The sequence below is a fragment of the Drosophila mojavensis genome, unplaced genomic scaffold (genome assembly GCF_018153725.1).
Source record: "Drosophila mojavensis isolate 15081-1352.22 unplaced genomic scaffold, ASM1815372v1 contig_136, whole genome shotgun sequence".
NCBI classification, from domain to species: domain Eukaryota; kingdom Metazoa; phylum Arthropoda; class Insecta; order Diptera; family Drosophilidae; genus Drosophila; species Drosophila mojavensis.
The window spans coordinates 6,838,356-6,850,667 of NW_025318667.1; the positions used below are offsets into that span (position 1 = coordinate 6,838,356).

Here is a 12,312-nt window from a genome sequence, read left to right on the forward strand (position 1 = left end):
TTATTCACTCCAAACAAACAGTGACATCACATCATTTCTGTAAATGTTACCTGCAATGCAACCTATACAAAACTACCACACTATGATTCAGAGCCATGCCACAAAGTTATCGAGCTCGATTGCTTTAACATATCGATATAATATCAACATACATGGCAACGTTCATCTCTAGTTTTCAAGCCAAAAATGGCGAAGTGCGTGCTCTTTTTTGTTGTTCGGTTTTGATTTTCTTGTCGATTAAAGACCGCACAAACTTATATAAAACCGATCTAAAGCAATTAAAAAAGTAGGTTAAACAATAATCAGCATACAATCATTTGTGTAGCTTTTTATATAAAATCATTCGTGCGTGAGTTGCAGAGAATTGCCATTTGAAGTATCGCTAATGTGGAATCAGTGGCCAGTCGCAGCGGTGCCAGCTGCGCCAATAGCTGCACCGCCGCCACAACCTGCCATACCGCCTCCACTGCCAGATGCACCACCGCCGCCGCCACCATCAGACTCCGCGACTCCTGCCCCCGCTGCCGCAGCTGCTGCCGCACCATACATGCCCGCAAGCGGAGCTCAAGCTGCTACCAATCCGTATGAACAGTATACGGCTGCGCAATATGCGGCAATGACGCCGGAGCAGCAGTACGCGCTGCAGCAGCACTGGCAGCAGTGGCAGACCTACCAACAAGAGTACGCCAAGTGGCATGCCCAGTATGGAGAGCAGGTGAGTTGTGCTTATTTAATATGTATTCTAACGTTAAAACACGATTCTATTTGTGAAACAGTACAAGCGGGAAATGGCTGCTGCAGCAGCTGTCAGCACAGTGCCTACGCCTGCACCGGTTGCAGCGCCCATTGGGCCAGTCGCTGCACCCGTGCCCTCGGCTGTGCCTGCAATCGGGCCAGTTTATCCGCCAACTCCCATTGGTCCACAGCTGCCCATCCAGCAACCCATACAGCCATACTTTGCACAGCCGCAAATGCAGCCAGTGGCGCCACAAATGCCACCGCCGCCCCAGTCGCAGACGCAGATGCCTGGCAAGATAATGGCTCAGCCTCAGATGTATAATCAGCCGCCTCCGCCACCGCCGCAGACCTACCAGCAGCAGCAGCAGCCGCCGATGCACCATCAGCAACAACCACCACCAAATCATTGGCAACAGCAACCGCCGCCGCCGGCTCGATTCAATCAAATGCCGCCCGGAGGCTACAATCAGCCGCCCACTTCTGGGGAACCCAATATGTTTCCCAATCTACAGCAGCCGCCGCCGTCGTTCATGCAGCCGCCTCCGCCTGTGGCGTCGTCTGCGGCCAATCAAATGGATGCCAATTGGTCAAAGGGACCACCAGGCAAGGGCAGTGGAAACATGAGTGAAGCGGAGCCACGTCCGCGCTGGGATGGGCCACCACCAGATGTGGGACCGCAGCAACAGCAACAGCAGCAGCAGGGCGCAGCGCGCAATAATCGCTGGCAAGGCAAGGAACCCAGCAACAACAACAGCAACAATAACAACAACAACAATAATAATAACAATAACGGCAACAACAACAACAATCAAGGCCCTAATAGGCCAGGTCAATTCGGCAACCGGCGCAACTGGCAACAGACTTCTGGCAACAACAACAACAGCAACAACAACATGAATCGGAACAATCCGTTCAGCAGTGCTCCACCAGGGCATTTTGGGCCAGACGATGGGGGTAAAGATTCTACTGGATCTGGGCCTTCCAACTCTGGTAACTTTGGTGTATCGAACAGCAATTACGGCGGAAACTTTGGCAATAATGGCACAGGCCAAGGACCAGGTGGTCCACCCAACTTTGGCAACAACAACAACAACAATAACAATAATAACAATAATAATCGTCGCAGCGGTCGATGGGAGCCAAATCGGTCGCATCAAGGCGGCGGTAACTTTGGCCATCCGAACAATAGCTTCAATGATGACGGCTTCAATCGAAACTTTAATCAGCAGCAGGGCAAGCAGCAACAGCGTGCGCCGGACTTGGACGAGGCCAGCTTTGATCGGCTGTTCGATCAATGGGAGAAGCAGTTCGAGGACTGGAAGCGTGCCAATGCCAACCATCCGGATCGCGATGAGTATCGGCGCTATGAGGAGGAGTTTGAGAAGCAGCGACGTCGGATTGCCGAGCGCCGTGAGCAGATGCGACGCCGACGTCAGGCGCAGAATCCAAACCAACAAGGGCCACCAGAGGGACCACCACAAGGACCCCCATTTCATCGGGAACAACAGCAGGAGGCCGATGGCCATTACGATGGGGAGCACTTCGAACGAACGCAGCAGACAAATGCGCAACCGAAACCGGGCCTGAAGCAGGAAAACGACATGGAGCCGCAGCAAGAGTCGGCCAATGGTACAAATCCAGATGAGTCCCATTACTACTCACCGCAATCCGAAGCGGATGGAAAAGCGATGCCGTCGGGCTCACGCGCTAGCAAGGAGCCGCCAAAGTCGGCGGCTACCCAAAAGACGCCGCAGGACGTGGAGGCAGCGTCGACAACAACAGCAACAAAAACAACAACAACAACAACAACCACCACAACACAACCAAATAAAGCTCATCCACTGGGCAAGCGCAAGAATAACGCTGGCGGCGGCAACACCTCGACGCCAGCCAAGCAGACCAAACAGGAGAATATTTTGATCATTTCACTGGACGACGATGACGACGAGGCCGAGGCACAGATCTCTTCGGGCAAGGGGGCAGACACAGCTGGCGACACGCCCATGAAGAACATATTCAAGAAGAACGATGGCATACCGGGACTGGATTTTATTGCCGACGGAACTGCTGCGCCGCCGCCGCCGCCCACTGAATCAGGGAATTCAAAGGGCGCGGATAACAATAAGAAGATACCATCTCTGTTCGATGTGGTCATCGATAAGCCGCGCATATCGCCTACCGAGCGCACTGCCAGCGATGCGGAGAAGAAGGAACAACCAGCGTCTGTCAGCGAACCTCTGCCGGATAATGTTAGCCATGTGCTCAAGGATCCCGAGTTTATGAACAATTTGTCGCAGGCCCTTGCCCAGGCGCAGGGGCGAGAGCGTGACCAGCAGCAGGATAAGGAGCAAGGACAGCAGAAGTCAAGCGAGAGCAACGAAAATCCCAGCAACAACAACAAGGCCAACAGCAACAACAACAGCAATGCCGACGGCGACGGACGCGCCCTGAGCTTTGCCGAGTGGCAGAGGAAGAAGAATAATCAGAGAGCTGGCTCGCAGGACGGACAGTCGCACAACATGCCGGATAATGGCGGTCGTGATAGTTTTGGACCCGGTTCAGGTCCAGGTCTAGGCCCAGGTCAGGGTCCGGGTCCGGATCAAAGAGCACCCCATGGATTTGGACCTAATAATGGGCCGCCATTTGGGCCTGCCGGTGCGCAGGTCATGGGACCGAACTTCATTGACTTTAATGGGCCCAACGGTCCGCCCAATGGACCCAACTTTGGAGGACCTAACTTTGGTGGTCGTCAAGGACCCGGACCAGGACCATTCGGTGGCTGCCCTGGACCCAATGGGCCATTTGGACGTAATTTTGGTCCGGGCGGACCAAATAATCCCAATTTCAATGGACCTGGACCCAATTTCGGCCCCAATTTCCGTGGCAATGGGCCCGGCAACGGTCCCGGCCCGGGTCCATTCCGACCAAATTTCTGTGGACCGAATGGACCCGGTCCAAACTTTGGCGGTCCCGGACCGTTCGGCGGACCAAACTCACCCGCAAACTTCGATCGAAACTTTGGCCCACCAGGCCCCAATCATCCGAACTTCAATGGCCCCCACAACAACAAAAACAACTTCAACGAAAATCCATTCAGACGCAATAGTGGAGGACCAGCGCCCAACTTTGATGATGGACCCGGTTTCGGTCCACGTGGCAAGTCACATCAAAAGAACTTTGGACAGCAGCGCAACAACTTTGGCAGCGGAGGAAACAACAACGACAACAAGCCTTGGCCTGACGGGTATGTGTCATTAAGTTGTACCTAACTATATATGTCTCTCTCTCTCTCTCTCTCTAATTCACTGACCACCCAGACTCTCACTCTCGTTCTTTATCGCGTGTCTTTCTCATTTGTATTTGTAGTAAATTTTGGGGGTTTGAGTAGAATTTCTGTAAACATTCCGTCTGAGTATGAAGAGCATTATAAAAGCAAAAGTATTTAACAATTGTCCTCATTTTGTCTGTCTTACTAAGCCCGAACTAATTAGGATTTTAATTTCGATATAGTTCACTGTATGAATCCGGGGTAATGGGGAGGAACCCGGGAAAACTTGATCTCCTTTATCAAACAATTTCTAATAGATCTTAGCCTTAATGCATTATATATTATATTTTATTCTCAACTTCCACGTCAGGTACCTTTCCTTTATTTATTGATGTTATGTCTTAAGACTTAAGACTTAAGATTGGTATAGTTTTATTATGATTGCTGAATATTTTTAAACTTGCTTACATAGATTGTCTTAAGACAAACAGATCCGCTTTAAGACTAGAATAGTATAGCGATATTCTTATCCGATCGATAATAAATTGATTTTCATAGATCTTAATTTTTTTATTGAGAGACATGGGGCTCGACATACAACTCAATTCAATAAATATAATAATTTCTATTCTAATGAGATGAAACCACAAACAAATTAACATTGAATGAATGAAAACCAACTTTAAACTATTGGACTCCAGCCCCAATTTAAACTTTTAGCTAGCATTAAGAAAACTCCGTCTAAATTATCAAAATCGAATATAAAACTTGCAATTGTTTATTAAATACCTTACAAATCGACAACAAAGTCTCCATAATGACCGAGATTTCTAGGTTTGAAATCAATATGCAAACAATTGTGACTAACTTATTAAACTTGAATGATTTGAGAAAGTTTTTGATTGACATGAAGTCCAGACGAATATTTTTGTTCAATTTATGATTTTAGGAATGTTTTTCCAATCCCACAGTTAGTTAACCATAAGTCTCAGTGACACTATCTCAATTACAAGCTGTATTCAAATGATTTGAAAGTATGATAAGAATATCTCTCGTAAGGCAGAACCATCCGATAGTAGTCGAAATTGACCCGCCGTCCTTTATAAATCTGTTCTCATATACGTTTTCTATGTTTGTAGCTTAAATGTGCAGGCATTTTGTTGATCTCGTCGTTAATGCTGGAATTTCGATTCCTTACCCGTTTTCTCTTTTTCTCTTCTACTTTTATGCACCCAAATATGTATATAAATAAAAAACAACAAAATAAAAACTAAAATTTAAATTACAATCAATCGAATCAATCAAATCACACAACAAATATATATCTTATATTTATTACAAAAATCAATTGACATGGCTATGAATTTCACTTGATCCATGCTCAATGCATATATGTATATATATATATAAATCCATTTATATATGTATATATATATTATAGCAATCGGTCGTTTCGTGGTAGGGGTGACAACTCCAACAGGAGCAATAGAAGCATGCAGCAGCAGCAACGCGGACCCAGGTCAAGCTAGATACGTGCCCTTCTTCTCGATTCTCCAAGCGCATATCTAAGATACAATAACACAACTGAAGAAATCAATGTTAACAAAAAGTCAATATCTCTCTATCTCTGTCTATCTATCTCTCTCTCTCTCTCCCTCTGTCAGTTATTTTATATACACTACTATTTATGTAAATCATTAACAGCTAAAATCTCGTAACTAATTTTTAAGATCTCCAAAACTTAATTATTTTGTTTGTTGTCAATAGAAATCGATGAATTTAGTTACTTGAATTTTTATTGAATATTTTTGAGTATACTACTTGAAGTTTTCACTCTATCGAGGTGTATTGTTAATCCTCAGTTATCTGAAGCCACGAAGTGCAGTTTGATTTCTAGAAATTCCCCATGTATTTAGCATAATTAATACCTATTTACATACACATAATATATATCTATAAATATGGTACACAAATACCTAAAGTTATGCAGAGATATAAAATGAAATAACAAAAAATACATTGAATTAATAAAATGATTTTAAATATTATATACAATGCTGGCTTGCATTTTCATATGTCAAGAAGGGTGAATATAATGGATAGAACTATGGGATTATTTATTTAAAATTTACTTTTAGAATCCGTCCGGAACTTTGAATTGAATGTCCCATGCAGTCCGATTTCCAATGTCTTGAAATTACTGGATAGTATTGATGTTATTGAATAACTTGTTCCAAGATTTCTTCTAATACTCTTCAAATCTTGATCAACTCCTCCTCTGATACCGTTCTGATCTATTTATCTATCTCAATGAAAATCCCAGTTTCGAAAACATAAGACAGCTTCTGGGGTATAGGTCTGGGGAGTACGGTGTCCGATTAGTGAGGAAATTCTTAATTCCATTGCATTAGTTTCCAAAGGAATAGTTATTTTTAATGAAATTTACCATGAACTTAATATAAATTCTAAATGCAAATAACTCGTAAATCGTACATATGACACGCCCTATTATATTAGTTTAATCCCTGCCTCCTCCGAAAGGCTCGCCCCATGCTAAATGCTTTCTGAGCTTTCCAAGCTGTGTGTCGTCTCTCACACCCAAGCAATATCTATCTATTGACACAATTACTATTGACATTCATAAGTCCAGAGCCGATTTTATCTTAGTTATGTAAGCACTATTAATACAAACACTGAATACTTGAAGAGTTACCCGAAATATAACTCATTCTATGCAAATTTTGCGCTGATCCCCATAAAACAAACCCCTAATATTATTTAACACTAATTGACAAAGCCTGAACTTCGGCAAGAGTCGAAGATTGGATGTGGCTTAAAGTATTTTGGTCTGATTGTGATATTACGATATTAGTCCTTCGGTTGTCCGATGTGAGATGGGCGATTACTGTGAAAAAATTATAGGCTTATATATTATTGATATTCTTGTCTGTTTGCCAAATCCGCTCTGGTGTCCTCCGTCTGTGCTTAAGAATATAAATTATGTAATACCAAAAAAGTCTGTTTATTCTGTTATTCTATCAACTTAACTTTTTAAGAACCTTTTGATTGTTACGTAAGCTTGGAAAACTGTCAACTTCGGCATAGCCGAATATGATGTCTACCTCAACTATATTTTTACCATCTGGATGAATATACTCATATATATTACGTATATATATAAATTGACTTCGGCTTTAGCCGATGCTATACGTTCAATGAACTGTCTTAGAGTGCATTTATCCTGTTCACTGGACACACAACAGGAACTCAGAGTCTCTCATCTTCGCCCCCATTAAGTTTGACCCTGCCCATTGCTCTGCCCCTGCCCCATGCTCTGCCTCTGCCTCTGCCTCTGCCTTGTCTCTTGATCTGTTATGTAAATATCTTGAAGCTACAATTGCTTGCCCCATGACAATAGCAATATATTTGTAAAAGTTTAAGTGTTTCTTTCTGGTTTAAAATTATGAAAAAAAAAAAAAAAAAAATACAAAAAAAAAAAAAAAAAAACTAAACCGATTAAAAACCAACAAATAAAAAAAATGCAACAAAAACTGAAAAAAAAAACACAAACAAACATAAACGAATAACAAATAATTGATTAAAAAAACTGTTAAACAAACCAAACCTCGACCCTGCGTCACGCAACGTTGCAGCGCGGAGCAAACCAAAGACGAGATGCGAGCCGGCAGCAGCGAGTCCGTCTATCGTCCGATGCAAGTGTTTGACTATCAGAACAGCAGCAACACCGCCGCCAAGGTCATCGACTATGGCCACAAGTCGGCCGATGGGGCTGTCAATCGGATGGCTGCTGTTGACCCAGGACCAGGACCAGCACCAGGCCCAAGACCGGGACCAGGACCAGGATCAGGACCAGGATTGGGACCGGGACCGGGACCAGGACCAGGCCAAGCTCTGCCAGACTTTAGGCCGGGTGTTACCTTTGACTATGGACATGCTTCGGTAGCTGGACCAGCTAGTGCTAGGCCCCTCAATCGGAATGCTAACCAGAAGTGTGGCAACAACAACACCAACAACAATAACAACAATAACAATAATAATAACAACAACAGCAACAGCAGCAAGAGGAAAAACAAAAGGAAGAATAAGAATCGTCAGCGTGCAATGCAGCAGCAACAGCAGCAGCAACAGCAGCAACAACAACAGCAGCAACAACAACAACAACAACAGCAGCATGTTGCGGACTCGTTTATGATGCCCGACCCTGAGGTAGGTATCAAAGGTGGCTAATCCCGCTGCAAGCTATCCACAATGGGCGAATATAATGTCATGTCGTTCTGTATATATCCATTAGTTGAATGGCCAGCAGCTGGCCGTTGGCAAGCTCGATGATCTCGAGGACATATCCGATGGCGAGGAGTAAGTTTCAGTTTGATATACGTAAAGATGCATTTTGCTAATGCCACAAATTGATTGCAGTAATCTAACGGATTTAATGCGCGCGGAATCGCCACCACCGCCACCGCCGCCAATGCTCATCAGGCCGCCAGTTCAGGAGCAGGTGCCACCGAAAGCTTTTCCAGCCAATCCACAGCGTCGCATGCTGAGCGAACCACCCACCGCTCTGTTCCCATCGACAGCAGCGGCCAATCAACATATACCAGAGCCAACGGCAGATGCCAGTTTGCTGGAAATGAATATACCAACGCATGAGCATCGCAATACCATATCCATTGATGAGGTGCTGCTGCCACCGGGTCGTCTGATGCGTCCGAAACGCATTTGCATCATATTGCGTGGACCGCCGGGCTGTGGCAAGTCGTATGTGGCACGACTGATCAAGGAGAAGGAGCTGGAAATGGGCGGCGCCAGTCCTCGCATACTCAGCATCGATGATTACTTCATAATTGAGAATGACTACGAGGAGAAGTGCCCCAAGTCTGGCAAAAAGGTGAGCGTGCATGGGTGGACAATGTCTCTCTGAAAATTGTATTCATTCGTGTTCCATTTCCAGATACCGAAGAAGGAGTTACTCTACGAGTATGATGAGGCCATGGAGGAGACCTATTTGCAATATCTGATCAAATCGTTCAAGAAGACACTTAGCGACAATCTCTATGACTTTGTTATTGTTGACTGCAACAATAATTCGTTGCGTTCACTTAACGAGTTCTATTGCAACGCTAAAGACTCGAATTTTGTGGTACGCAGCTCAAAAACTGTCTCCCTCTCCCTCTCCCTCTCCATCTCTGTCCTGCTCTTTTCTACTCTCTCTCACTCCCTCTCTCTCTCTCTTTCAACCTGTCTCACTCGAATCGATGCTGATGGCTTTCCTTTTCCCAACAGCCCTACATTGTGGACATGCACTGCGATGTGGAGACGTGCCTGGGACGTAACAGCCATCAGCGTAGCGAGCACGATATACGTGCTGTGCTGGACAATTGGTGCACTACGCCGATGCAGTACATTAAGCTGGATGTCTCGTCACTGCTGGAGAACGTTGTTGAGATGGAAGATGTTGAGAACATGGCAACGGTAACTATGATGCTGTAATGCAATCTACGGCCCACCACAGCTCACGGCCACGGCCATAGCCGGCAGCCTGATCATTCGTCGGGCCAACAGCAAATTTGGGTGTGCGTGTGTGTGAGTGTGTGTATCTGTGTGAGTGTGTGTGTGTGGCATTACCGCCGGTGTATGACACTGGCAGTCTACAATAGTAAATAGTACATAATACTTGTGTTTACAATTATATATCTATTTATATCTATATCTAAATCAATATTTATATAGTTGAATTATATATATATACGAGCAGTCTGTAGTGTAAGCACGAGTATAGCTTAGTTGGCAATGCCAATGGCCACGACAGCTCTTTAGATTAAGATTCTCTTGAACTCGTCTCTGCAATATTTATACATGACTGTGTGTGGCATATGTATGTATTGCGTACATGCGTACATAAATGCTGTAGCTGTATATTGTTGATATATACATACATATGCACGACTATACAAATGCAAAACTGTAAAACTGTTCAATACAAATAGAGCATTGCCTTCTTGTACCAAAATATTAATTATTTTATCGAAAAATGCCCGCATCACGAAATATTTTGAAATTAAGTAACTAAGTAAATGGTTTTTGGAGCGCTGGTCAAGCAAACATGTTGTTGATTTATTGTGGCTTGTTCATTGCAGGATGATAATGCCAATAGTGCGGAGCCAGCAACCGAGGAGGGTGCCAGCGATTCCCAAGCCGCTGCAGCTGCCGCTGCCCCCGATGAGGACAGCAATAGCGCTGATGCGGCCAACGATGTAAGTGTCTCAAGCATTAACCAAATCATGGTTAATTGCTCCCACTGTGGGCATAAGCTCTCTGGCTCTCGTGCTATGTGCTTTATGCCTCTCTCTCTCTCTCTATCTATCTCTATCTCTTTTACTCTCTGCCTCTGCCTCTGTCTCTGTCTCTGTATTTGTGTGTGTGGCTGTAGCTAATCCAAAAATATATCTATATATGTTCTTTTATTGTACGATTTTCTTGGCATGTGTGTTGGTTGTGTAAAGTGCGGCTTTCTGAAAAGCAAGTGGGAAAATGATACCACGGAGGAAAATCTGGGTAAGTGCCGTCAAGTTCAAAGCCATTCTCCTTTGCTTTATGCCTAATGTCCCTCAACTTCAGCCCGTCTCGATGGCACGAAGCGCCTGATGCACAAGCGCAAAGCCGCTAGCATGGCTGACTATTTGCAGCTGGATGAATGGGAGCCGCCCACAGGCAGCTCGAATGGCAAGAAACGCGTAAGTGCCAGATGGCATCTATTTATACAGTATTTGCCTAAAGCTCGCCTATCAATGCTCTCTAGGTACGCTGGGCGGACATTGAGGAAAGGCGAGCCCAGAAAAAAATGCGTGCGATTGGCTTTGTGGTGGGGCAAACCGATTGGAAGCGCATGATGGATCCCAATGCGGGAAATCGTGCACTCAACAAAACCAAGTACATTGAACGCGTGCACAAAAGGCGCTAATCAGGCTGGATCCATTTCGATCCGATTTGGCAACGGGCGCCAACTGAGTGACATGTCACAAATGGAATCGTCTATGCCATGCGACCTCATCAAATTGGATTTATAGCTTAATTTTTTTTTTTAGTTTTTTTTTTTTTTTTAAGCTTTTTTGTTAATTGCTGATCGTATTCTAGTTAGATAGTTGGTTTTCATTTGTTAACACAATGCTCGCATGCATCCAAATGTCGCGTGTCCCAGCGAACAAATAGCAAACCAACAATGCAATCATCTACCATTTCCAATACGAATTGGGCTCAATTTCCAACACATCATGCATGCATGACAAACAAGTATGTATTCTATTATTACATAATTACTAATAATAGGATGTAGGCAATTATCAATGATGTCAAACTCCTTGACTTTATGCATTTACAGTCCCCACTGAACTCAGCTTATTTATACAATTACATTTTATCTATTGTGTGTGTATTGTTTCTTTGTGTTGTTGTAACAAATATTTGTTTGTTTGTCTGTTTGTTTTTTCCTTTTTCTTTTTGAGTTATGCTCTTTAAAAACCATGCATTCAAGCACTTCAAAAAGCAAACTATTTATAAGAATAAAAAAAAAAATTTAGTATAAATATATAATGTAGTATAAATATAAAATGTAGTCTAAATATATATTATTGTGTACAGCCTGAGACAAGCGAAATCGATGTGTATATTAGCAAAGTTTTAAAATTAGATGATTAAGCAATGTGAAGTCTTATGTAAAATACTAGAGTGTATTACTGAAATTATCTATATACATATGTATACATATTTTAATTGTTAGCATATAACTAGATGAATTACTCTGAATTACTGACACATATTGAAATTAAAGTGCAACTTAAAAACAACAAAATTATTGTTATATTTAAGATGGTTTTTTTTTTTTCATTCGAGTTGTGTATGAGAGCTCGACTAAAATGCTGCAATGTTATCGATATCGATACTATATTTTTCGATCTTAAGAGCAAGTTCTGAAAGTACGCAAAAGTAATAATTATATATGATTGATATATGTATTTATTTATATATAAATATGTATGTATATACTTATATATACATTTAAAAGCCATTGATGATAGCAGCCGTGCTTTGATTGCAGAGTATCTCTAGGCCGTTAACTTTTGAATAACTCAACTTTGCACATGGCTAGATTAATTCTTGACTTTTCTGTTTAGTTGATTGAACTTGTCGAATACGTCAGGAATTGGCAGTTTGAACTGTTACTCACGACTCAAGGTTAAGAAGTTGCGCAACTTTCTAGCATGGATCGAGCACGCGATGTTCGCAAG

The 12,312-nt window shown here is 43.3% G+C and overlaps 1 protein-coding gene across 4 annotated transcripts; it reads left to right on the forward strand.

Annotated features, from left to right (window-relative positions):
• Window positions 1-170: 170 nt before the first annotated feature.
• On the forward strand, window positions 171-11,876 carry LOC6586091 (uncharacterized protein DDB_G0283357). 4 transcript variants are annotated; one of them, XM_032733070.2, is made up of 12 exons: window positions 172-286; window positions 361-715; window positions 777-3,982; window positions 7,660-8,233; window positions 8,319-8,383; window positions 8,444-8,915; window positions 8,979-9,167; window positions 9,311-9,499; window positions 10,165-10,281; window positions 10,531-10,582; window positions 10,646-10,761; window positions 10,827-11,876. In XM_032733070.2, the coding sequence occupies exons 2-12, from the start codon at window positions 386-388 to the stop codon at window positions 10,986-10,988; spliced, it is 5,472 nt and encodes a 1,823-aa protein (XP_032588961.1). In that variant the 5' UTR covers window positions 172-286; window positions 361-385; the 3' UTR covers window positions 10,989-11,876. The 4 variants fall into 4 exon arrangements, with proteins under 4 accessions (XP_032588960.1, XP_032588961.1, XP_043863486.1 ...); XM_032733069.2 differs by having other exon boundaries at window positions 171-715; XM_044007551.1 differs by lacking the exons at window positions 7,660-8,233; window positions 8,319-8,383; window positions 8,444-8,915; ... (2 more) ...; window positions 10,646-10,761; window positions 10,827-11,876 and having other exon boundaries at window positions 172-715; window positions 10,531-10,572.
• Window positions 11,877-12,312: the final 436 nt, after the last annotated feature.